Genomic DNA, 22,880 nt, shown 5'->3' on the forward strand with positions numbered 1-22,880 from the left:
ACCAACCCCATTCACTCACATACCCCCAACCTCTATGGAGGGGGTCAACTTTACAAAGAGGAGAAAATACCAACCAAGAACAGGCATCAAGACAGATAGTTCCCAGCCCTTGTAAATTGACAAGTACTGTCAATTTTTGTAAATTGACCGGACCACTAGAGTAGTCAGGAGATGTAGCTCACCCCAAATGATGCAGGGAAACCACTATACTCTTCCAACTAGGTTCAAGGGATTCTAAGTTAGGGTAGGATATCTGGCAGGGCTTTGGTCCTTTCATCCAATAGACCTGACCACTTAATCACCCTGAAACTTCTAGCTGATAATGATGTTTCAGAAATTTCCTGAGCTTATTCTTGTAAATTGTCCTGTATCACCACACCCTCATACCACACCTTTTCTCCTTCTGGTCCCTTCTCCATCCTACACTGAATTCTGGATTCAGAGCCCTGAGTGCTAGCCTGCCTTGGGCTCTCTGAACTTGTTTTGGCTTGTGGTCTCATTCATGGATTCTGGCAATTACTCTTGCTCTAAATCCTCCCAATGCCCCTCACAGGTTGAGGGTGCCCTGTCTGGCCCTATGCCATGGCTCCTGACTGAATCCTTGCTTCTCAAAGTAAAAGAGAAATGTCTTGTTGACATTTCAGAATTTTAAATCATGCCCAGAGGAATGTTATTATTCATGACACCACTACATAAATCCAGCTTTATATGGGTGAGGGATTAAGTCAATGTTCTGCTTAACATAATTAGAAAAAGGGGATAACTCAAATTAAAAAAAAAATCAGTGAAACAATATTTTTTGCCCAAAATGTTTACCAAAATTTAAGATTGATAAAATATTTGTGAATGTGAAGGATATTCACATGCATTAATTAGTGAGAATATGAACTGGTGCAGCATTTTTGGAATAAAATTTTGAAAATACTTGGAAAAATTTTAAATATTCAAACCTTTTCCACTTTAATCCAAAGTCCACATTAATATGGCTTTCAAAAACATGCACATTTCACCAAGAGTTAATGTTCAAAGATGTTGATTTCAGTTCTATTCATCCTAGCAACAAATGGGAAGTAACTTATGTGTCCATCAGAAGAATGTTTTAATTAATTAGGACACAAACATACTTTAGAATTCTAGGGAGTAGTTAAATGAAGTAGATCCACATTTGCCATCATGGAAAGATCCTGAATCCATTTTATTAAGTGGTGAAGGCAGGAGGAAGATCAATATGTACATCATTATCCATGTATATCTATAAAAGTGTAATATATTTTTTATAGTACATATATCTATGAAAAAGCCTAGAATCACATTTGAAGTAGTACATACCAGATTGTTATTGTGGTTACTGCTATTGTGGTTACTACTTCTAAGACTGAGTTTTGGAAGAGCTTTGTACAGGATGGAATTAGGATTTCTCTGTATTTTAGAATTTTTCTCAACAAAAATATAGGTACTATAACCTTTGTAATTAAAATATTTAAATAAGCGTAACAACAGAAATAATAGCTGTGTGTTATTAGTCAGTTAAAGCAACTACTAGAAAATACAAAAAAACAAAACCTGGAATTTGCATGGCATAACACAAAAAAGTTGCTTATTGTGCACATAAATTGTGATGTGGATTGGCAGGGTAGCTGCACTTTCAAGCAGCTTTCATCTTATAGTTCTACTAAATCAACACAGGGTTGCTTGCCATGTTTCTGATGGATGAAGAAAAAGCATGGAAATGGCATACTGACTCTCAAATGCCTGAAAGTGACACATGATGGTTCTGTTCATATTTCAGTGACAAGGGCTAATCACAGTACCTTCTTAAATACAGCTAGACTGTCAATGTAGTCTTCCCATGTGCCCAAGAAGGAGAGGAAGGCAAGACACAGATGAGATCTTGTAGTCTCATCCATAAGCTGTTACATAGTAGTTGCATGTAAACAGTAACAATTATAAATGTTATGGCAACAATCCTCTTCATTTTTGGAGTAGCGTCGGAGAAGGCATATATCTTGAAATTCACCAATTTTTTCAAGTGACCACATGAAAGTTGTTTCAAATAAAATTATAGCTAATTTTTAAAGGAGCTTGTAAATCCCAGTGGTTAGAGTATGACTTCTTCACTCAACAGCACTTTTATGCACTGCCCTTTGTAATAACCTCTAGAATCTCAGTAGGCTGAGAATTTTGTCTTTCCTTTTGATGCATGGTCAAAACCTTACCTTGTGTGTTTCTGTTGCAGTCCACATAACTTAACATGACTGAACACCTATACATGTATAATTCGGTACACAGAATACTGAGAATTTCCTGTAAGGCAGGTACAAGAGGCAATGGAAGGATGATTAATTATTTTTTCTTTTTTTATCAATTAGCATGTCCAATAAGGAATCATTTTTCACTTGTTATTGGAACACCAAGGATTTTAGGAATTCAGTCTCAGTATATGTTTGCTACATTGTGATTTCCATGGCCTTTCTTCATCTACACATATGAGGGAGGCTTTGTTTGGGTTTTGACCATTGAGGTAAGCTCACGAATCTGTGTATGTGTTCAGTGGCCACTTTCAAATAAGAAACCCCATTTAAATCTTATTGAAAATATAAGGGTGATTTCAAAAATCTTCTAATGTCAGGTTTATATCCCAAGGCCCAGTAGACTCTGTTCCAAATCACACTAACCACCAGCCCATTTGGAAAATACCTTGAGTGTGTTGAAGATCCCTGAGGGGTAGGGGTGTTACTAGTTACCTCAATACAAGTGTCCAAAGTAAACTTTTATGATGAGGGCTCTGTTGCTGTTAGAGGGGTTCCAGGGTGACAGATGGGGCAGCCAGTGGACTTCTGCAGGCAATAGGAATATTCTATATCAGGGGAAGGCAGGTGAATCTAGGCCATTCCATTGATTGGGAGCAGGACACAGCTTTCAGAGCAGACCACAGTGATGAGCTGGTCAGCAGGCCAGGTTCCAGAGTTGGGCAGTAGGGCACACTGAAGACCAGGGGAAAGGGGCTGCAATACAGGAAAGTGCTGGGACTGGGTAAAAAGCTGGCCCCTGGGGCATGTCATTTCTCAAGGAATCCTGGGGCCCTGTCAGGCTGACCCCTGGTAATTAAAGCTCACAGACAATCCTGACCATGTTTTATTCCAATCATCACCTTCCTCTTCAGGCCTGCGTTTAGTACCTTGGCCACAAGGCCCTTTGAGAGCTCTGAGAGACACTATGCAGTAGTGAGAAGAGAAATGCGTTAAGGCTCAGCAGGTTTGACTCAGGTGGGGGGAGTGGGAACAGCGAGGGCTCTAGAGGAACGCTGACCAGGGGCCTAGTTCCAGCCCTGCTGCTTAGCAGCCCTGTGGTCTCAGGCAAATTACCCAGAGCTATGAGCCGTACGTTAGTCACCTCTAAAATGGGTTTGATAAGCTCTGTCTTGTAGGACTGATGGAGTGCATGTAATGTTTATAAATTGCCTGGAAAAGTGTCTGGCACATATTGGACCTTTAATGAATGGCAGTTACTTCTATTATTTTAATTCCAGACCCCATCACTCTCTCCCTCTTGTTACCTGGGAGATCTCTGCAAATATGTAGTATAATAATAAGACATGGAAAACCAAATCAGTCAAAACTGCTGCTTTGCAAAAACGTCAGTAGAGTTTCCCTCTTTTAGTATATATTATTTAATTTGGGTGTGGGGGTGACTTCTCCAGCTGGGTGCAACTCAAAGCTCCTAAAAAAATGAATCAGGGGCCAACTTCTTCCCTCCCTCCCTGCCACTCTTCCACCCAAACTACTATTTTTGTTCATTTCTCCCACACCAAAAATGTATTCTTTGCTTAAATTTAGTCAAATTTCACTTCAGGTAACATAATTAAAATGCCCTTTTAATGGAATGTGTTCTAGTTTTCCCAGGCCCACGAAAAAGAGCCATCCTAGTGTCTTCTGATCATTGCTCAAGAGGAGTATCACCTGATTTCTGAGGAAATCCTTGCACGTGTGCATAAACACTTAGCTCTTGCACAGTGTTCAACTGTATTGGGTCCCAAGTGCAGGATACTTTCCATACCTGTCCCAGAGGTACAGAGATATCTCTGAGTTAGCCGTGACCCAAAACTTACTGCCCACAGCATTTTTCCATGCCAGGCTTTTCAGTCACCTCTGAGACACACCATATGAGGGTCTGGTCCCTGCCACCATCCAGATTAATTACCATTAACTCCCACAGAAGGAACTGCAGATTCCCTAAGCCCCAAATGCCATGGCTCAGAGCATTTACAATTGACTGTCTCATCAGGAGCCCTCATCTCCTCAATCCTTCTTTTACTTGTTCTTCAAGTCTTAGAGGATGCCTCACCATCTTCCTTAAGTGATTAATGCTCCTAAGCTCTACTATGCTATGGTTATCCTACTGTCCCACTAGTATAACAGTGCCTTCCAAAGAGCATGGGCTCACTTTATATTTGGGGAAAAAACGAACTGGGTGAGCAGGGAATTTTTTTTATTATTACTTAATTTCTCCTATGTTCTTGAATAAGGCAACAAATCCAGGTATATATCTTTTAATTTTATGGAACAACAGAATAAAAAGGGTAAGGAAATAAAAAAATTAACCATATTGATGTTTTTTCTCTATTTCATTGCTTTCTTTACATTTCTAGGTACATTTCTATTCCGATGCCATATTATCTTGTTCTACATCACAAAATTCAATGGAAGGTTTCCCAATTTGTTTTTCAAAATAGCAAAACTCTTACTCTTACACCAGATAAACAGCAATACATGAGAAATACATGAATGTCATTCATAAACTTAGATTCTGAAGCTAATTAAACCTTCTACTAAAAGCAACAACATTTGAAGAATACCAAAAATAAAATAGAAGATAAAGCTCCAATTGATCCCTACAGAACAGGAACACAAAGACATTACAAAATGTGTGCCCCCAGCCCCAGCCTGGCCCTCCACTACTTAGATCTGTGACTGTCCTCTTCAACCACAGAGTGATGAATTGGCCAGAGATTTCATTAAAGGCAGAAGGAGCTGCTGGATGAGGCACTGGCAGTGGTAGCAATTCTGCCCTGGGCTCTCTCTTCCTCATCTCGCAAAGCATCCTCATACCAGAATGGGAAGGACCTGGGGTCACTTCCACTGACCTTGGCCAAAAACTCCAGGACTTTCATCTTGCTGGTTTCGGCATGGGCTCTGGGATCCCACAGGAATTCATAACGTAAAGGATCACTGTCGGGCACCCTGCGGTACTCCAGGTACTTTTCCTGCACCCAATCTCTGGTGAGGAGCTTCCTGGGCTCCCCATAGATGAAGTGCTCCCTCCCAGCATATACCCCCATCACACTCAGAACTTCCCAGATCTCCTCCTCAGGGGCACAGTTGCCCTCCATGAAGATTATGCTCAGGACAAGTATCAAAATGCCAGCCTTTGGCATGCTATGATCATCACTCAGCATTCCATCACAGGTGAGGCCAAGTGCACTGGTGAGGACATAGCACTGACCAGTGGGGTTCACTTCCTTTATGTCAATGCCAAAGACAAGCTGCATGCACTCAGAAGCTTCCATGAAGATGATGGGGAAGTGCTCCTTGTAGTTTTTGGTTACTATCTCCAGCATTTCTGCCTTTGTGACAGGCTCCTTTATTCGAAACTTGAGAAGCAGGAATTTCACCAAATCAGTCACCTTATCATCAATGGCATCTTTGAGCAAGGACTCAGCATTTGGTTGTACCTGCAACGCGCTTGGGCCCTCCTCTTCTGGGCGGCAGGATCCCTCACCTGATTGGCTTGATGGAGTGGCTGCCATGGCAGCAGGGGAGGAGCGGGCTCCCTGAGGACTCCCGGGAGTACTCGGTGTCCCAGCAGCAGAAACATCCTCTGGGGTGCTTGGGATCAGAGGATAGCATGAGGAGGATGAAGCTGAGGAGGAGAAAGGGAAGGAGGAAGAGGAGGAGGACGAGGAGGAGGAGGAAGAGGAGCAATAAATCTCCTCCACAGTTGAGGGAACCTGCACATCTACTGGGTCCTGTGTCTCACTTTGGGCCTTAAGGCCTTCCTCAAGCATGATGCGTCGAAGCCTTGGAGCACGGGGCATGATGACTTCTGTTGGGTGTGGAGGTGGCAGGAAGGAATGTGATGGGAGGGTGGACAATGGGAGCCCACTGGCCTAAAGGAGAGAGGGAGAGTGTGAGTGGCCTGAACTTTGATGGCTCTAACAAAGGGCAATTTACAGGTCTTCTGTTTATTGAGTGCTTGAGGGCCTCACCGCTCTTTTGTCCTCTTGGTCAGCCTGGCCCCAAAGAACCTGAGGGAGGAAATGAGACAGCTCCTTAGGATTCAGCCCACCAACACAGCCTGAGGCTTCCAGGGCTGAAAGAAGGGCTGGTGGGGTCAGGCAGTGTGGTGTCCCCTCAGTTCTTGGGTGGGGGTGGACACATTCACCTCACCTTGACTCTGGCACTGCCGGGACCTCTTGCTCAGCTGACCTCAGACCAAGGCCCTAACCTCTCAGTTCCTGGAGCCCCTGTAAGAGGAATTGAGGGTGTACCTTGGGCTGCCAAATGCAACCACAGACCTGAGGCTCCCAGCACTTATGAGGAGAGACAGAGGGGACTCTGTAAGGTACCCATTGTTCCTCAGTGGATGGTGTCCTTGGTGCTCACTCAGCATCCTCACCTTTCCACTGGCAGGGCCTGGGCCCCACCATTCTGCTCTTCTGAGGGAAAATTCTCAGAACAAGAAAACCACATCCCTGAGAGTGACCAGAATGAAGTGAGGGGGCCTTACATCTGCCCTCATCTGCCCAGGGCTTCTCAGGGGTGACAACAAGAGCTGGCTGAATTCCACAGTTGTCCATATATCCTGGGATAGGAGGCTTCCCCTCAGTTCTTGCCTTAATGCCTGAGATACCCTTTGCTGACCTGAGGCCACCTTCCTTAGACTAAGGCCTCAACTCCACGAGACACTGAAGGAGGAACTGAGGGGATGCCATAGCCAGCTATGGGTGAGAGAAATGTCAGGTTGGGGTGGGATCCAGTCTGTTCTTATATGGGGAGGGTCCCCTCAGTCTTCACAATGACTCCTGACAGGGCCTGGGATTTTTTCCTCTGTTGACCTGAATCCATCTCAGACTTCCATCCTCCCTTTACCCCCATGGCAGAGTGAGTGTGCTACATACAGTGATCCCTGCCACGGTCCTCTCAGGATTGACAGCAGAAGTAGAGCAAAGTTTCTGTGGGGCCCTTCTAACTGGAGATGGGCCCTCAGACCTCCTTCAGCATCTGTATCTTGACTCAGGCAGGGCTAGAAATCTTCCCTCTACTAACCTGAGTCTGGCTCCCTCACAGCCCTGAGACCCCCAAGACAGAAGTAACAATTCACCACATCAGACTACCCCTGCCTGGGGCTTCCCAGGGCTGACAGTAGGGGAGGGTTTCTGTGTGGCCCCTTCCTTGTGGAGGTAGAAGGTCCCTGCAGTTCTCTCTTAGGTTATTCACACTGACCTGATAAGGCCTTGGACTCTTCCATTTGCTGACCTATGTCCACCTCTTCAGACTAAGGCCTTCATCTCCCTGAGACTCTGCTCCAAGGAGGAAGTCACAAATTGCCACATCTGACCACCATACCCTTGGGGCATCCTAGCTCTGACAGAAGGGGAAGGGAATGGCTGGGGACCCCTCTGTTCAGGGGCAGGTAAGAGCGTTCTCTAAATCTTCCTTCCAACTACTGGCAGTGCCTGGGACTCCTCCATATGTTCACCTGAATCCAATTCCAGTCCTCACCTCCCACAGACTCACACGGCAGAAGTGGAGGTGCAATACATCCAGCCACTGTGACTCTGGGCCTCCTAGGACTGAAAGCTGGGGCAGGATGGGGCTGGAACCAATCTCTTCTCTGGTGTGAGTTCCCCTTAAGTCCTACCTCAGGGTTCTCACCTTGACTTCTAACAGGATCTGGACTGCTTCCCTCTGCTGACCTAAAACAGGGTCCCTGGGACCAAGGACCTCCTATCTTTCCTATCCCTGAGACAGAAGCTGGAAGACATGACTTCTAGCTACCATGATCAGGGCTTCTCAGGGCCCCCTGTCAAGGGTGGGAGGTGGCCTCAGACCTCCCTCAAAATTTTCACCTGGACATCTGGCAGGGCTGGGACTCCTCCCTATGTTTTCCTGACTCTGGCCCCCTCAGACCAAGTCCCATCTCCCGGAAAACCCTCTCAGTTAGAAGTCAGGTATCTCCCAGGAAGTCAGGGCCTCCCAGGGCTAACAGGAGAGGTAAGTTTCTGTGATGATCTCCTTTTTCTGGGTCCAGGATCTCCCAAGTCCTCCCTCAAGGCTCACCTTGACATCTTGCAGGGTATAGGACTCTTCCCTCTACTGACCTGAGGCCACATCCCTCAGACTACAGCCCCTCCTCACTCAAACTCCCGAGACCAAATTGAGGGGTAGTCTCAATCAGGCAGCTACTCCAGGAATTTGAGGAATTAAAGTAGGGGCAGGTTTCTGTGGGCTCCCTGTCTTGGATGGGAGTGACCACAATCCTCCCTCAGAGTCCTCACCTTGACATATGGCAGGACCTTTCTCCCTCTGCTAACCTGAGGCCGAACCCTCAGAACAAACCCCTCTCCCCCAAACTCCCTGGGCGGAATTCAGGAAGCACGATATCTGGCCACGCTGTCCAGCATCTTCCCAGGGCTGAGAGCAAGGCCAAGGCTGGGCTGGAGCCTTCTCTTCTGGAGTGGGGGCCCCAACGTCCTCCCTCAGGGCCCTCACTTTGACGTCCAGCAAGACCTGGGATCCCCGCTCTGCGGACCTGAGGCCACCGCTCAGAACAAACTCCCCTGCCCCAGAGTCCCAGGGCCGAAGTCAGGAAGCACCACATCCGGTCACGCGACCCTGGGGCTTCCCGGGGCTGGGAACAGGGACAGGGCGGGCCTGGGGCCGTCTCTCCTAGAGTGGGGGATCCCCTCAGTCCTCCCTCAGGGTCCTCACCATGATGCCCGACAGGACCTGGGATCCCCACTCTGCTGACCTGCGGCCGCCCCTCAGAACCAACATCCCTCCCCCAGACTCCCAGGGCGGAAGTCAGGAGGCACCACATCCGATCACACTTCCCTGGGGCTTCCAGGGGCTGACAGCAGGGGCAGGGCTGTGCTGGGGCCTTTTCTGTAATGGGTGTGTTGGTCCCGTTAGACCCCCTTAGGACCCTCACCTTGATGTCTGGTGGGACCTGGGAACCTCATTCTGCTCAATTGCATCAGAACTCTTCAAAGACCTCACCTCCCTCAGAATTCCCCAACTTCAACCCAGGTGGAAGTCAGAAGCAGCCATATTGGGTCACCCCTGCCTGGGGTCTCCCAGGACTGATAGTGTGGTAGAGGGGTGCTAAGCCCTCCTCTGTTTTGGGGTCCAGGGCTCCCTCTGTACCCCCCTCAATATCCTCACCTTTACATCTGGCAAATACTGGCATGCCTCCCTCTGGTGACACCTGAGGCTGCACCCCTCTGAGCAAACTCCCCTCCCTCAGACTTTCAAAGTGGAATTAGGAGGCACTATATTGAGCTATTGGACCCTGGGGCTTCTAAGGGCTGACCACATGGTCAGGGAGAGGCTGAGAATCCCTTTTTATTAAATTTTTTTTATTGTGAAATATAACGTATATACAGAAAAGTGATAACTCTCAAAGTATGATTTAACAAGTAGTTAGAAAGCAAATTTCAAAGAATATTATGGTTTGCAGTTCCACAATTTCAGTTATTTCCTTATTGTGAAGTATTACATATATACGGAAATGTGCTAACTTTAAAAGTACTATTTAACAAATAGCTATAGAGCAAATTTCAAAGCATATTATGGGTTACAGTTCTACCATGTCAGTTATTTCCTTCCAGCTATTCTAGTACCCCAAGAACTAAAATATATGTATTTATATAAAGATTCAATATTTGTAATCCTTTGTTAAATCCTATCTTGTCTGTTGCTACCCTTTACAATCTTCAGGGATATCTGGGCAGTGACCACCCTAACTTGCTCATATTGAAAAGGGGTGTTGATATTATGGGGAAGGGGTATACATCTGGCTGATGTTCTTGGAGAGGCTGTTGCCTCCGTGTTTTGGGACTTATCTGGCATGGGAACACCCTGGAGAATTAAAGTTTCCAAAAAGTAAATTTAGTGTGTGAAATTTTGCAGAGTCTCAGATAGGGACCTGGGTGTTCTTTAGTATTTTGGGGACTAATATTGGTTAGGGCTTGTCCTACTGTGGGCATTTGGAATATCTGGCTGGAGCTTACATACAAGTAACCACCAGGAGAGACTTTTGACACTATTTGAAATCTCTTAGACACTAAAACCTTATTTTGTTACCTTTCTTTTCTCCCTTTTGGTCAAAAAGGCATTCTCAATCCCTGAATGCCAGGACCAGACTCATTCCCAGGAGTCTTGCACCATGTCACCAGGGAGGTTCACTGCCCTGGCAGTCATGTCCCATGTAGGGGGGATGATAATGAATTTATTTGCAGAGTTGGGCTTAGAGAGAGAGAGGCCACATCTTAGCAGCAAAAGAGGTTTTCTGGAGGTGACCCTTAGGCAAAATTATAGGTAGGCTTAGCTTCCCCTTTACAGCCATAAGTTTCACAAGAGCAAGCCTCAAGATCGAGAGCTTGACTTACAAAGTAGGGGGGTCCTAATTTCCCGTAACATATAGTCTGTCCACAATAAGCACTCAGTGTCTCACATTATCTTCACTTAGTTGTACAGTCATCATCACTCTCTATTTTAAACAATTATCATTTACCAAAATACCCCAAAGCTCTTATCAGCCCCTAATTATATATCCCTAGTATTAGAATAGGGTACTGGTAAGGTATTACTATTAAATATAGTCTATAATATGAATAGGTAGTTTTTCCCTTATACTATTCTGTTGTTGACTCTTTGTACCAGTGTCATACCTTAGAAGTAAATCATACAAGCACTTATTTATATTTGTAGTGCTAATCTGTGGGATACATACCATTAAACAACACTGACACTTATAATTTCATTAAAAAAACTATCATCACCTCTGTCCATTCCCATACCATTTAGTTTTTTTGTCCCCATTTTTCTACTCATCCATCCATACACTGGATAAAGGGAGTGTGAGCCACAAGGTTTTCACAATCACACTGTCACCCCTTGTAAGCTACCTTGTTATACAATCACCTTCAAGAGTCAAGGCTACTGGGTTGCAGTAGTTTGATAGTTTCAGGTATTTACTTCTAGCTATTCCAATACATTAAAATCTAAAAAGGATTATTTATATAGTGCATAAGAATGTCCACCAGAGTGACCTCTCGACTCCATTTGAAATCCCTCAGCCTGTGAACTTTATTTTGTTTCATTCTGCATCCCCCTTTTGGTCAAGATGATGTTCTCAATCCCACAATGCTGGCTCCAGATTCTTCCCTGGGAGTCATATCTTGTATTGCCAGGGAGATTTATACCCCTGGGAGTCAGGTACCATGTGTGAGGGGCAGTGGGTTCACCTGCCGAGTCAGCTTAGCTAGAGAGAGAGGCCACATCTGAGCAACAAAGAGGGATTCAGGGGTTGACTCTTAATCACAATTATAAGCAGATTTAGCCTATCCTTTGCAGTAACAAGCTTCATAAGGGCAAGCCCCAAGATAGAGGGCTTGGCATACCAAGCCGTCAGTCCCCAATGTTTGCGAGAACATAAGGAACAATTCAGGTGAGGAAGTCCAACACTTCCTCATTTTCCCCCAGCTTCTCAAGGGGTCCCTGCATATATATTTTTAATCTCTGCCCAAATTAGTTTGGGATGTGTTGCTATTTCACTCTAACCTACACAAACCTACTGTATCTCGCTTCCTATTCAAAGTTCCATGTAATTATGGTGTTTGAACAAACTGACTGTAGAAGTGATATTGTTTAGAAAATACAGATCCTGCACCAAATAAACATACTTCCCTTGGTCTCACATGGAAATTGAAGTTTTAAAACACAGTCAGTTTTGGCCTTTACTCTTTGGCCAATTTATCTTAGTCTTAACCAGATATGCTTCATTCATTCATATCTCTAATTGATGTCTGGGCTCTTTTTCAGCTTTTTTTTTTTTTTAACAGTTGCTGTATGTGCTAATACTGGCATTCATATCTACCGAACTTTAGCTCTGAGTTTTAGGTGTCACACAGATACCCAATGTTCCAGAGAACAATCAGGTTACACACAAAGGGAGCAGCATCTCAGAGTTTGGAGACAGCCATTGTAATTCAGGAATAAATTTGACTGCGGTAACAGCTTACAATCTAGGGACCATTACAATAATCGTTCCCATGATAGGCTGTGCTCTAAGATTCAATTCTGAGTTTACACATTGTAGTTAGTCCATATTGGTGAGGCATTATAGTGTTTGCCTTTGTTTCTGGTGTACTTCACTCAAAATGCTGTCTACAGGATCCATTCACCTCGTTGTGTGTCTCACAGCTTCACTTCTTCTCATAGTTGCTCAGTATTCCATTGTACGCACACACCACAGTTCTCCATTCCCTTCCTCGGTCGATGTACCCTTAGGCCACCTCCACCCATTGCAAATCATGAATACTGCCTCCATAAACACCAGTGTGCAAATGTCATTTCATGTCTCTGCTCTCAGATCTTCCAAGTACATGCCCCATAATGAGGTTGCAGGACCTTATGGTCCCCACATACTTAGCTTCTTGTGGAACCACCAGACTGACCTCCAGGAAGGCTACACCATTCTGACTCCTCATCAACACTAACTAGGTACACCCTTCTCTCCATGCTTTCTCCAGCACTTTTACCCTTATTTATATTTTTCCTACAATTTTATAGAGATATATTCACATACCATACAATTATCCACAGAGTACAGTCAGTTGTTCATGGTATCATCATATAGTTGTACATTTATCACCACAGTCAGCACTTGAACATATTGATTACTATGAAAAAATTTTTTTTCTTTAGCAAATAATAAAAATGATTATAAAAAGTAAAATAAAATGTCATACAGTACAATACAATAGTAAGGACAGACAACAATGCCACTACCAAGAATCCCATATCCCTCCCTTATCTCCCCCTCTCATACACATTTAGCTTCTGTATATTGCCTTGTTACATTTAATGGAAGCATATTACAATGTTACTGTTGACCTTAGACTACTGTTTGCTTTGATTATGTTTTTTCCCCAATACCATCCCTTTTTCAACACTCTGCATGATTCACATTCATTTGTTCTCCCACATGTAAAAAACATTTTTATATTTGTGCATTTAGCAACATTCATTGACCATTCCAGTTTTTGCTAAGTTATACAGACCCAGTCTTTATCATCTATCTATACCTCTGCTGTCATACATGCCCCATCCCACCTCTTTCAGCTTTACTCACAGACACCTTTGTTCAGTGTACTTACAATATTGTGCCTCCATCACACAGTATTATGATATCTATTTCTGGATCTATACAATCAATCCTGCTGAACATTCTGTAGTCCCTCAGCATCAAATGCCCAATCTCTACCCTCTTTCTATCTCCTGATAGCCTGTGTTATCAGCTTTTAACTCTCAAAGTTTGCTCATTAGTTTACATTAGTGAGACCATACAGTGTTTGTCCTTTGGGTTCTGGATAACTTCACTCAACATAATGTCCTCAAGGTTCACCCACGTTATTATATGTTCCATGTCTTTGTTCTGTCTTACAGCTGCATAATATTCTATTGCGTGTATTTACCACAGTCTGTTTATCCACTTGTCTGTTGATGGACATTTGGGCTGTTTCCATCTCTTGGCTATTTTAATGATGCCACAATAAACATTGGTTTACAAATGTCTGTTCATGTCTTAACTTTCAATTCCTCTGAGTATATACCTAGCAATGGAATAGCTGGGTCATATGGCAGATCTATACTTAGCCTCCTGAGGAACCTCCACACTGTCTTCCAGAGTGGTTGCACCATTCTACATTCCCACCAACAGTGAATAAGTGTGCCTCTTTCTCCCCATCCTCTCCAACACTTGTAATTATCTGTTTTGTTGGATAATGGCCCTTCTGGTAGGTGTGAGATGATATCTCATTGTGGTTTTGATTTGTGTTTGCCTAATAGCCCATGAAGTTGAGCATTTTTTCATGTTTTTGAGCCATTTGTATGTCCTCTTCAGAAAAGTGTCTGTTCGTCTCTTTTGCCCATTTTTTAATTGGGTTGCTTGTCTTTCTGTTGTAGGATCCCTTTATATATTTGAGATATTAATCTCTTATCTTATATGTGGTTTCCAAATATCATCTCCCATTGTGTAGGCTGCCTTTTTACTTTTCTGGCAAAGTCCTTTGATGTACAAAAGTGTTTTAATTTTGAGGAGATCCCATTTGTCTATTTGTCCTTTGGTTGCTTGCACTTTAGGTGTAAGGTCTAGGAAATCATCTCCTATCACAAGATCTTTAAGATATTGCCCTACATTTTCTTCTAAGAGTCTTATGGTCTTAGTGCTTAGGTTTAGGTCTTTGATCCACTTGGAGTTAATGTTTGCATAAGGTGTGAGATAGGAGTCCTCTTTCATTCTTTTGGAAATGGATATCCAGTTCTCCAAACACTATTTTTTGAAGAGGCTGCTCTGTACCAGTTGCTTTGACTTGACTGCCTTATCAGTGATCAATTGCCTGTAGATGTGAGAGTCTATTTCTGAATACTCAATTCAATTCCATTGGTCAGTATATCTATCATTATGCCAGTACCATCCTGTTTTGACCACTGTAGCTTTGTAATATGTTTCCAAGTCAGGTAATGTGAGAACTCTCATTTCATTCCTCTTTCTCAAGATATTTTTGGCTATTCAGGGCAGCTTGCCTTTCCAAATAAATTTGATTATTGGTTTTTCTATTTCTGCAAAGTAAGTTGTTGGGATTTTAATTGGTAATGCATTGAATCTATAAATCAGTTTAGGTAAAATTGCCATCTTAACAATATTTAGTCTTCCACTCCATGAACATGATATGTTCTTCCACTTTTTAGATCTTGTGCTTTTCTTTGTAAAGTTTTTTTTTTTTGTGGCCTTGGTTAAGTTTATTCCTAAATACTTGATGATTTTGGTTGCTATTGTAAATGGAATTTTTTTCTTGATTTCCTCCTCTTGTTGCACATTACTTGTGTATAGGAACACTACAGATTTTTGTGTGTTGATCTTGTAGCCTACCACTTTGCTGTATTCATTGACTAGTTCTAGTAGCTTTGCTGTAGATTTTTCTGGATTTTCTACATATAGAATCAATTCATCTGCAAAGAGTGAAAGTTTTACTTCTTCTTCTCCAATTTGGATGCATTTTATTCCTCTTTCTTGCCTAATTGCTCTAGCTAGAACTTCCAGTACAATGTTGAATAACAATGGTGACAGTGGGCATTCCTGTCTTGTTCCTGATCTTAGAGGGAAAGCTTTCAGTCTCTCCCCATTGAGTACGATGTTAGCTGTGGGTGTTTCATATATTGCCTTTATCATATTGAGAAAATTCCTTTCTATTCCTATCCTTTCAAGTGTTTTCATCATGTTGAATTTTGTCAAATGCCTTTTCTGTGTCAATCGACATGATCATGTGGTTCTTTGGCTTTGATTTATTGATGTGGTGCATTCCATTAATTGATTTTCTTGTGTTGAATCAGCCTTGCATACCTGGGATAAACCCCACGTGGTCGTGGTGTATAATTCTTTTAATGTGCTGCTGGATTTGATTTGTGAGTATTTGGTTGAGGATTTTTGATCCTCTGTCTAGATGTTCAATCCATTGATGAGAGTGGTGTATTGAAGTCTCCAACTATTATTGTACAGGCATCTACTTCTTTCAGTGTTCTCAGTGTGTGCCTCATTAATTTTGGAGCACTGTGGCTTGGTGCATAAATATTTATGATTGTTATGTTTTCTTGATGAATTGACACTTTTATTAATATATAGTGTCCTTCTTCGTCTCTTTCAATTGTTTTACTTTTAAAGTCTAATTTGTCTTATATTAATATAGCTACTCCTACTTTTATAGTTGTTGTTTGCGTGAAATATCTTTTTCCAACCTTTCACTTTCAGCCTATTTTTGTCCTTCTGTCAAAGTGAGTTTCTTGTAGACAGCATATGGATAGGTATTTTTTTTAAATCCATTCTGCCAGTCTAGGTCTTTTTATTGGGAATTTAATCCATTAACTTTTAGTGTTATTACTGTAAGAGCAGTACTTTCTTCTACCATTTTGTCTTTTGGATTTTATATGTCATATCTTATTTTTTCTCTCTCTCTCCTTTTACCCTTCCTGATAATCTTCATTTCTACCCTCTTCTCCAAACCTCTCTCCTCTCTTTTCCTGTCTTTTCACACTTACTGATCTTAAAACTTATTACAAAGCCACAGTAAGCAAAATATCATGGTACTGGCAAGGAGAGACATATAGATGAATGGAATAGAATTGAGAGTTCAGAAATCAACCCTCACATTTATGGCCAAATGATTTTTTAAAGGGGACAAATACTGCTCTATTGGGATAGCATAGCCTTTTCAACAAATGTTGCTGGGAAAACTGGATCTTCATTTGCAAAAAAATTATGGAGGACCCCATCCTCACACCTTTTACAAAAATGAACTAAAAAGGATAAAAGGCTTAAATATCAGAGGCAGAATTATCAAACTCCTAGAAGGCAATTCAGGGAACCATCTGCAGGACCTTTTGCATAGGCAGTGGTTTCTTAGACTTTATAACCCAAAGCACAACAACAAAAGATAAATAGATAAATGGGTCCTCATCTAAATTAAAAACTATCATGCCTCATAGGACTTTATCATAAACATAAAATGACAACCTACACAATGGGAGAAAATATTTCACATGTCCAATAAAGGATTAAACTCCATAATATATAAAGAAATCCTTCAACTTAACAACAAAAAGACAACCCAATTTTTAAAAGGGCAAAATCTTGAAAAAACATCCCTTCAAAGAATATATACAAATGGCCAGAAAGCACATGAAAAGATTCTCAACCTCGTTAGTTGTCAGGGAATGTAAATAGAAACCACAATGAGATATAATTTCACACCCATTAGAATGGCTGATATTAAAAAAATGGAAAAATAAGAAGTATTGGAGAGGATGTGGATAAATAGGAACTCTCCTCCATTGCTGTTGGGAATGTAAAATGGTGCTGCCTCTGTGGAAGACAGTTGGCAGTTCCTCAGAAAGCTAAGCATAAAACTACCATATGACCCTGCAATCCCACTATTAAGTATATATAGAAAAGAATCAAAATCAGTGATTCAAACAGATATTTTCACACCATTGTTCATAGTGGCATTATTCACAATTGCCAAAAGATGAAAGCAACCCAAGTGTCCATCAACTGATGAATGGATAAACACAATGTGGTATATACATACAATGGAATATTATTCAGCAGCAAAACGGAATGAAGTTCTGAGGCATGCGACAACATGGATGAGCCTTGAAGACGTGTTGAGTGGAATAAGCCAGACACAAAAGGACAATTATTGTATGAACTCACTGATATGAAAGGATTAAAATAAGCAAACTCATAGAGTCAGAATCTAGAACATAGGTTACCAGGTGATAGGGTGGGGATAGGGAATGGGAGTTAAGGCTAAAAATGTACATAGTCTTATTTGGAATTATGAAAATATTTTGGCAATGAATGGTTGCAATGATAGCACAACACTGGGAACATAATTAACACCACTAAAATATATATCTCAATGTGGTTAGGTTCTACACATGGTAATAGAATAAAATTTTTTAAAGAAATCCCTGAAACTGCACAACAAAAACAGTAAACCCTATGTTAAACAGTGGACTACAGTTAATAGCACAATTATTAAAACGTGTTTTCAACAATTGTAACAAAGGTATTACACCAATGCAATGTGTTAATAATAGGATGTATATGGGAATCTTGTATTTTATGCATGATTGTTCTGTAAAAACACAATTTCTCTAGTAAACACATACACACAAAATGAGAGAAAGCATGGAAATGGCGTATTGACTCTCAAATGCCTGGAAGTGACAAACAAGGCTTCTGCTCACATCGGTGGCAAGGGCTAGTCGCATGACCCTCCCGAACTCCAGTGGACTGGCAATGCCGGTTTCCCATGCGCCAAGGAAGGAGAGGAAGACAAGATGTGGATGAGACCTTGTAGACTCTCCACAAACACTTACACAGTAGGTGCCCACCAAAGCAACTATTATAAAAATGGGTATGACAACCCTCTTCATTTCTTGGAAGATTTTCTCTTAAGGCCAATTTCTCTTGAAATTCTCCAGGTTTTCCAAGTGCCCATAGTACGAAAGGTGCTTGCAAACACAGGATCCAATCAAATTTTCAAAGGGTCCTGTAAATCTCAGCAGGGAGGGTTCACCCTTCTTCAATCAATAGCACTTTTCTACACCGCCCATTGCAATACCTCGTATAATCTCAGTGGGCTGAGAATTTTCTCCTTCCACTTGATGCATGGTCAAAATCTTAACCTGTGTGTCTGATCCCCTCCACATGACTGCGCATGCCTGAAAACCCGGGAAGGCGCCATCAGGCACACTGAAAACCACACTTTTCCTGTAGGGCAGGCACACAGACAAGAGGCAGGGGAAGGAGGGTAATTTTTTTTTCCTTTTTAATCAAAGTCCTTTTTAATCAGGTCCAACATGGAACCATTTGTGACCTCCTAGGAGGACGGCAGGGTTTGAGGAATTCAGCCTCAGTAGATGTTTGCTACACAGTGATTTCCATGGCCTTTCCTCATCTACACTTGTGAGAGGGGTCTTGGGTTTTGACTGGTGAGGTAAACTCATGCATTGATGTCTGTGTTCTGTGGACACTTTCAAATAAAAGAAAACACTTACTGTGAATATCAGGGTAGATTCCAAAACTCTAACTTCAGGGTTCTATCCCATGATGCAGTAGATTGTGGCTTAGGTGCTAAATCGTACTCTACTCACCAGTCCCTTTGAAAAACACTCTGAGAGCAGATCAAAGACTCCCGGGTGGGGCTGGGGGGTGGTGTTACCAGGTGCCTAAACTCCACTGTCCAAAGTGAACTTTTACGATGAAGGGGCTGCTGCTGTCAGAGGGCACCCAGGGTGATGGATGGGACAGCCAAGGGACTTGTGCAAGAAGTTGGAAGGCTCTATGTCAGGGGGATGTCAGGTGATTCTAGGCTCTTCCACTGGGAGCAGGGCACGGCCTACGGAGGAGGCCGAGTTCCAGAGCTGGACAGGTGGATGCACTGGGGAACACCTGAAGATGGGTACAATGTGGGAAATGCTGGAAATGGACAAAAACGCCAGGCCCTGTGCCGAGTCAGCTCTCAGGAGAACCCTAGGTAAATGAAGCCCACAGACAATTCCCAAATCGCGTTTCATTCCCATCATCACCTAAAGGTCCTGCTTTAATACTTTGGCCACAAGGCCCTTTGAGAGCTCTGAGAGACACTATGCAGTAGTGAGAAGAGAAATGCGTTAAGGCTCAGCAGGTTTGACTCAGGTGGGGGAAGTGGGAACAGCGAGGGCTCTAGAGGAACGCCGACCAGGGGCCTAGTTCCAGCCCTGCCGCTTAGCAGCCCTGTGGTCTCAGGCAAATTACCCAGAGCTACGAGCCTCAGGTTCTTCATCTCTAAAATGGGTCTGATAAGCTCTGTCTTGTCGGACTGGTAGTGTGCATGTAACATATGTAAAGCCCTTGGCCCAGAGGCTGGCAGAGCGTGGGTCTTTTTCTAGTATTATTTTGATCCCAGACCCCACCATCCTCTCCTCTGGAATTTTGCTACTGTTATCTGGGAGATTTCTGCAAATATGCAGTGATTTGGAAAACCAAATCAGTCAAAAATGCTGCTTTGCAAAAACATACCAGAAAACTTTCTCTCTCTGAACATCTATGATTTAATTTGGGTGCAGGGGTGGCATCTCCAGCTGTATACAACTCGAAGCTCCTAGACTGTGACTCAGGGACCAACTACTTCCTTCCCTCCCAGCTGCTCTTCCACCCAAGTCACTATTTCCATTCATTTCACCCAAACCAAATACCTATTCCTTGCTTAGCTTTGGCCAAATTACACTCAAGAAACACTAATTAAACTGTGCTTTAAATGGAGTGGACTCTGGCTCTCCCAGGCCAGGGAAAGGAATGGGAGCCTAGTGGCTTCTGGGCATCATATCGAGAGCAAGTCCCCCTTATTTCTCAGGAAATCCTTGCACAGGTGTGTAAAGCACCCAGCTCCTGCACGGGGTTCATTTGTACTAGGACCCAAGAGCAGGCTACCTCCCACACCTGCCCCAGGTGGAGAGTTCCGCCTGGGTTAGCCCTGATGCAGAACTAACTGCCCAGAGCAGTTTTCTCCCACCTCTGAGACACGGCATGTGAGTCTGGTCCTGCCACCACCCAGACTGATGACAGTTCACTGCCACAGGAGGAAATGCAGATCCCCAGAGCCCCGAGGTGCTTTAGCTCAGGGCTGACACTGGCCTGCTCCCCTCCGGAGCCCCCACCTCCTCACTGCCCCTTTACTTGTTCTTCAGCTTTGGAGGCTGCCTCACCGTTGTGATGCTCGGGGACTCCACCATGCTGTGCGTAGGGGTGTCCGACTGATCTAGGATCCCACCAGGAACTGTGCCTCCCAGAGAGCACATGCTCGCTGCCTGCCCAGGGAATGAAAGAACCAGGGGGCAGGCAGTCTCACCTACGACAGTTCCTCCTACAGTCTCAAATAAGCCAAGAAAACCCAGTTACATATCTTTTTACTTTTGCAGAACACAAACTAAAAAGGATAAAGAAAGCCAAGAAATAACCATCGTTTTCTCCTTCTTGACCCCATCTATTTTACTGCTAAGTTCTCTCATATTTCCAAGGAAATTCCTATTCTGATGCTGGCTCGAAATCACAAAATAAGATAGAAAGTTTCCAAATTTGTTTTACAAAATATCAAAACTCTCAGTCTTACACCGGATAATCGGCAACAGATGTGTGATCATTGTCATCCATAAACTTAGAATCTAAAGCTAATTAATCCTTGTATTTAAAGGAACAACATTTGATAAACACCAATAGGACAACAAAAGATAAAGTTCCAAGTCACCCCCCCCCCCCGTTATGGGATCACAAAGGCGTTACAGTCTGTGCCCCCAGCCCCCGCCTGGCCCTCCACTGCTTGGATCACTGACTGCCCCCTTCAACCCCGGAGGGCCGCCTCAGCCTGAGGCTTCCCTCAGGGTGGGGAAAGCGGCTGCACGGGGCCCTGGGACTCACGCTGGCCCTGGCAGCACTGCCATCTCTGGCGGTGCCACTTCGGGCCCGGGCTCTCTCTTCCTCGTCTCTCAGTGCCTCTTCATACCAGGCCGGAAAGGCACTGGGGACGGTACCATTGACCCTGGCCACAAACTCCAGGACCCTCATCTTGCTGGTTTCCGCATGGGCCCTGGGACCCCACAGGAATTCATAGCGCACAGGATCACTGCCGGGCACCCTGCGGTACTCCAGGTACTTTGCCCGCACCCAGTCTCTGGTGAGGAGCTTCCTGGGCTCCCCGTAGATGAAGTGCTCCCTCCCCACATGCACCCCCATCCCATTCAGGGCCTTCCAGATCTCCTCCTCAGGGGTGCAGGTGCCCTCCATGAAGATCATGCTCAGGACATTCACCAGGAGCCCAGTCTTGGGCACGTCCTGATGGTCACTCATCCCGTCGTGGGTGAGGCCCAGTGTGCTGACGAGGACATGGCACTGGCCGTCGGGGTCCAGTTCCTTCAAGTCTATGCCAAAGACCAGCTGCAGGCACTCAAAGGCCTCCCTGAAGATGACGGGGAAGTGCTCCTTGTAGTTTTCCATCACGACGCTCAGCATTTCTGTCCTGGTGACGGGCTCCTTTATTCGAAACTTGAGAAGCAGGAACTTCACCAAATCAGCCACGTTATCACTGATGGCATCTCTGAGCAAGGACTCAGCATCGGGCTGGGCCTGCGACGTGCTTGGGCCCTCCTCTTCTGGGCGGCTGGATCCCTCACCTGATGGGCTCGATGGAGCGGCTGCCGGGGCAGCGGGGGAGGAGCGGGCTCCCTGAGGACTCTGGGGGGGACGCGGTGTCCCAGCAGCAGGAACCTCCTCCGTGTTGCCTGGGACAAGAAAAGAACAAGAGGAGGAAGAGGAGGAAGAGGAGGAGGAGTAGAGGAGCCTTCCCCTCAGCCCCCGGAACCTGTGTGCCCACCAGGCCCTGGTCTCACTCTGGGCCTGAAGGCCTTCCTCAAGCTGGCAGCGCTGACTCTTCTGGCCACGAGGCATGATGACCCTCGTCCAAGGCGAGTGGGTGCAGCAGGCAGGCGTGGGAGCCGGAGGGTGGGCGAGGGGGCCCAGATGCCTCAGGGGAGAGGGAGCGGGTGAGCAGCCTCAGCTGAGAAACTCAGGGTGGCGGCACTGACCACGGCCGACTTACGGGTCTTCTCCTTACGGTGTGTGCACTCGAGGGCCTCAGGGCTCCAGTCCTCCTGAAGTGTCTGTCCCTGAAGAGTCTGAGAGCAGAAGTGAGGTGACTCCTTATGGTTCTGCTCCCCAGCACAGCCCAGGACTTCCAGGGCTCAGAGAAGGGCAGGTAGGGGCCCCTCCCTCTGTCCCTGCTCCCCTTCAGGGGGTGTGGGGTCCCCTCTGTCCCTGCTCCCCTCTGTCCCTGCTCCCCTTCAGGGGGTATGGGGTCCCCTCTGTCCTTGCTCCCCTCCCAGATCCCAGAGCCCCTGTAAGGGGAACTGAGGCACCTCTGGCTCCAGACTGCCAGCCCAGGCCTGGACCCTCTCCCCCACTTGCCGACAGGAGGGAAGGACAGACTCTGGGGGGGTCCC

General features: G+C 44.6%; 2 protein-coding genes across 2 annotated transcripts; both read right to left on the reverse strand.

The window, feature by feature from the left end:
• Positions 1-5,014: 5,014 nt before the first annotated feature.
• Positions 5,015-6,094, reverse strand: LOC119522542 (melanoma-associated antigen 10-like). The gene has a single exon (XM_037820955.1). The coding sequence runs from the start codon at positions 6,092-6,094 to the stop codon at positions 5,015-5,017; it is 1,080 nt and encodes a 359-aa protein (XP_037676883.1).
• A 15,116-nt stretch (positions 6,095-21,210) lies between these two features.
• Positions 21,211-22,329, reverse strand: LOC119522543 (melanoma-associated antigen 10-like). Its single transcript, XM_037820956.1, has one exon. It carries the CDS (start codon positions 22,327-22,329, stop codon positions 21,211-21,213), a length of 1,119 nt encoding a protein of 372 aa, XP_037676884.1.
• Between the last annotated feature and the right edge of the window lie 551 nt (positions 22,330-22,880).

This window comes from Choloepus didactylus, chromosome X, assembly GCF_015220235.1.
Source record: "Choloepus didactylus isolate mChoDid1 chromosome X, mChoDid1.pri, whole genome shotgun sequence".
Classification (NCBI taxonomy): Eukaryota; Metazoa; Chordata; class Mammalia; order Pilosa; family Megalonychidae; genus Choloepus; species Choloepus didactylus.

Coding starts and splice junctions, on each gene's coding strand:
- LOC119522542 (XM_037820955.1), bottom strand. CDS start 6,094: ATGCCCCGTGCTCCAAGGCTTCGACGCATCATGCTTGAGGAAGGCCTT.
- LOC119522543 (XM_037820956.1), bottom strand. CDS start 22,329: ATGCCTCGTGGCCAGAAGAGTCAGCGCTGCCAGCTTGAGGAAGGCCTT.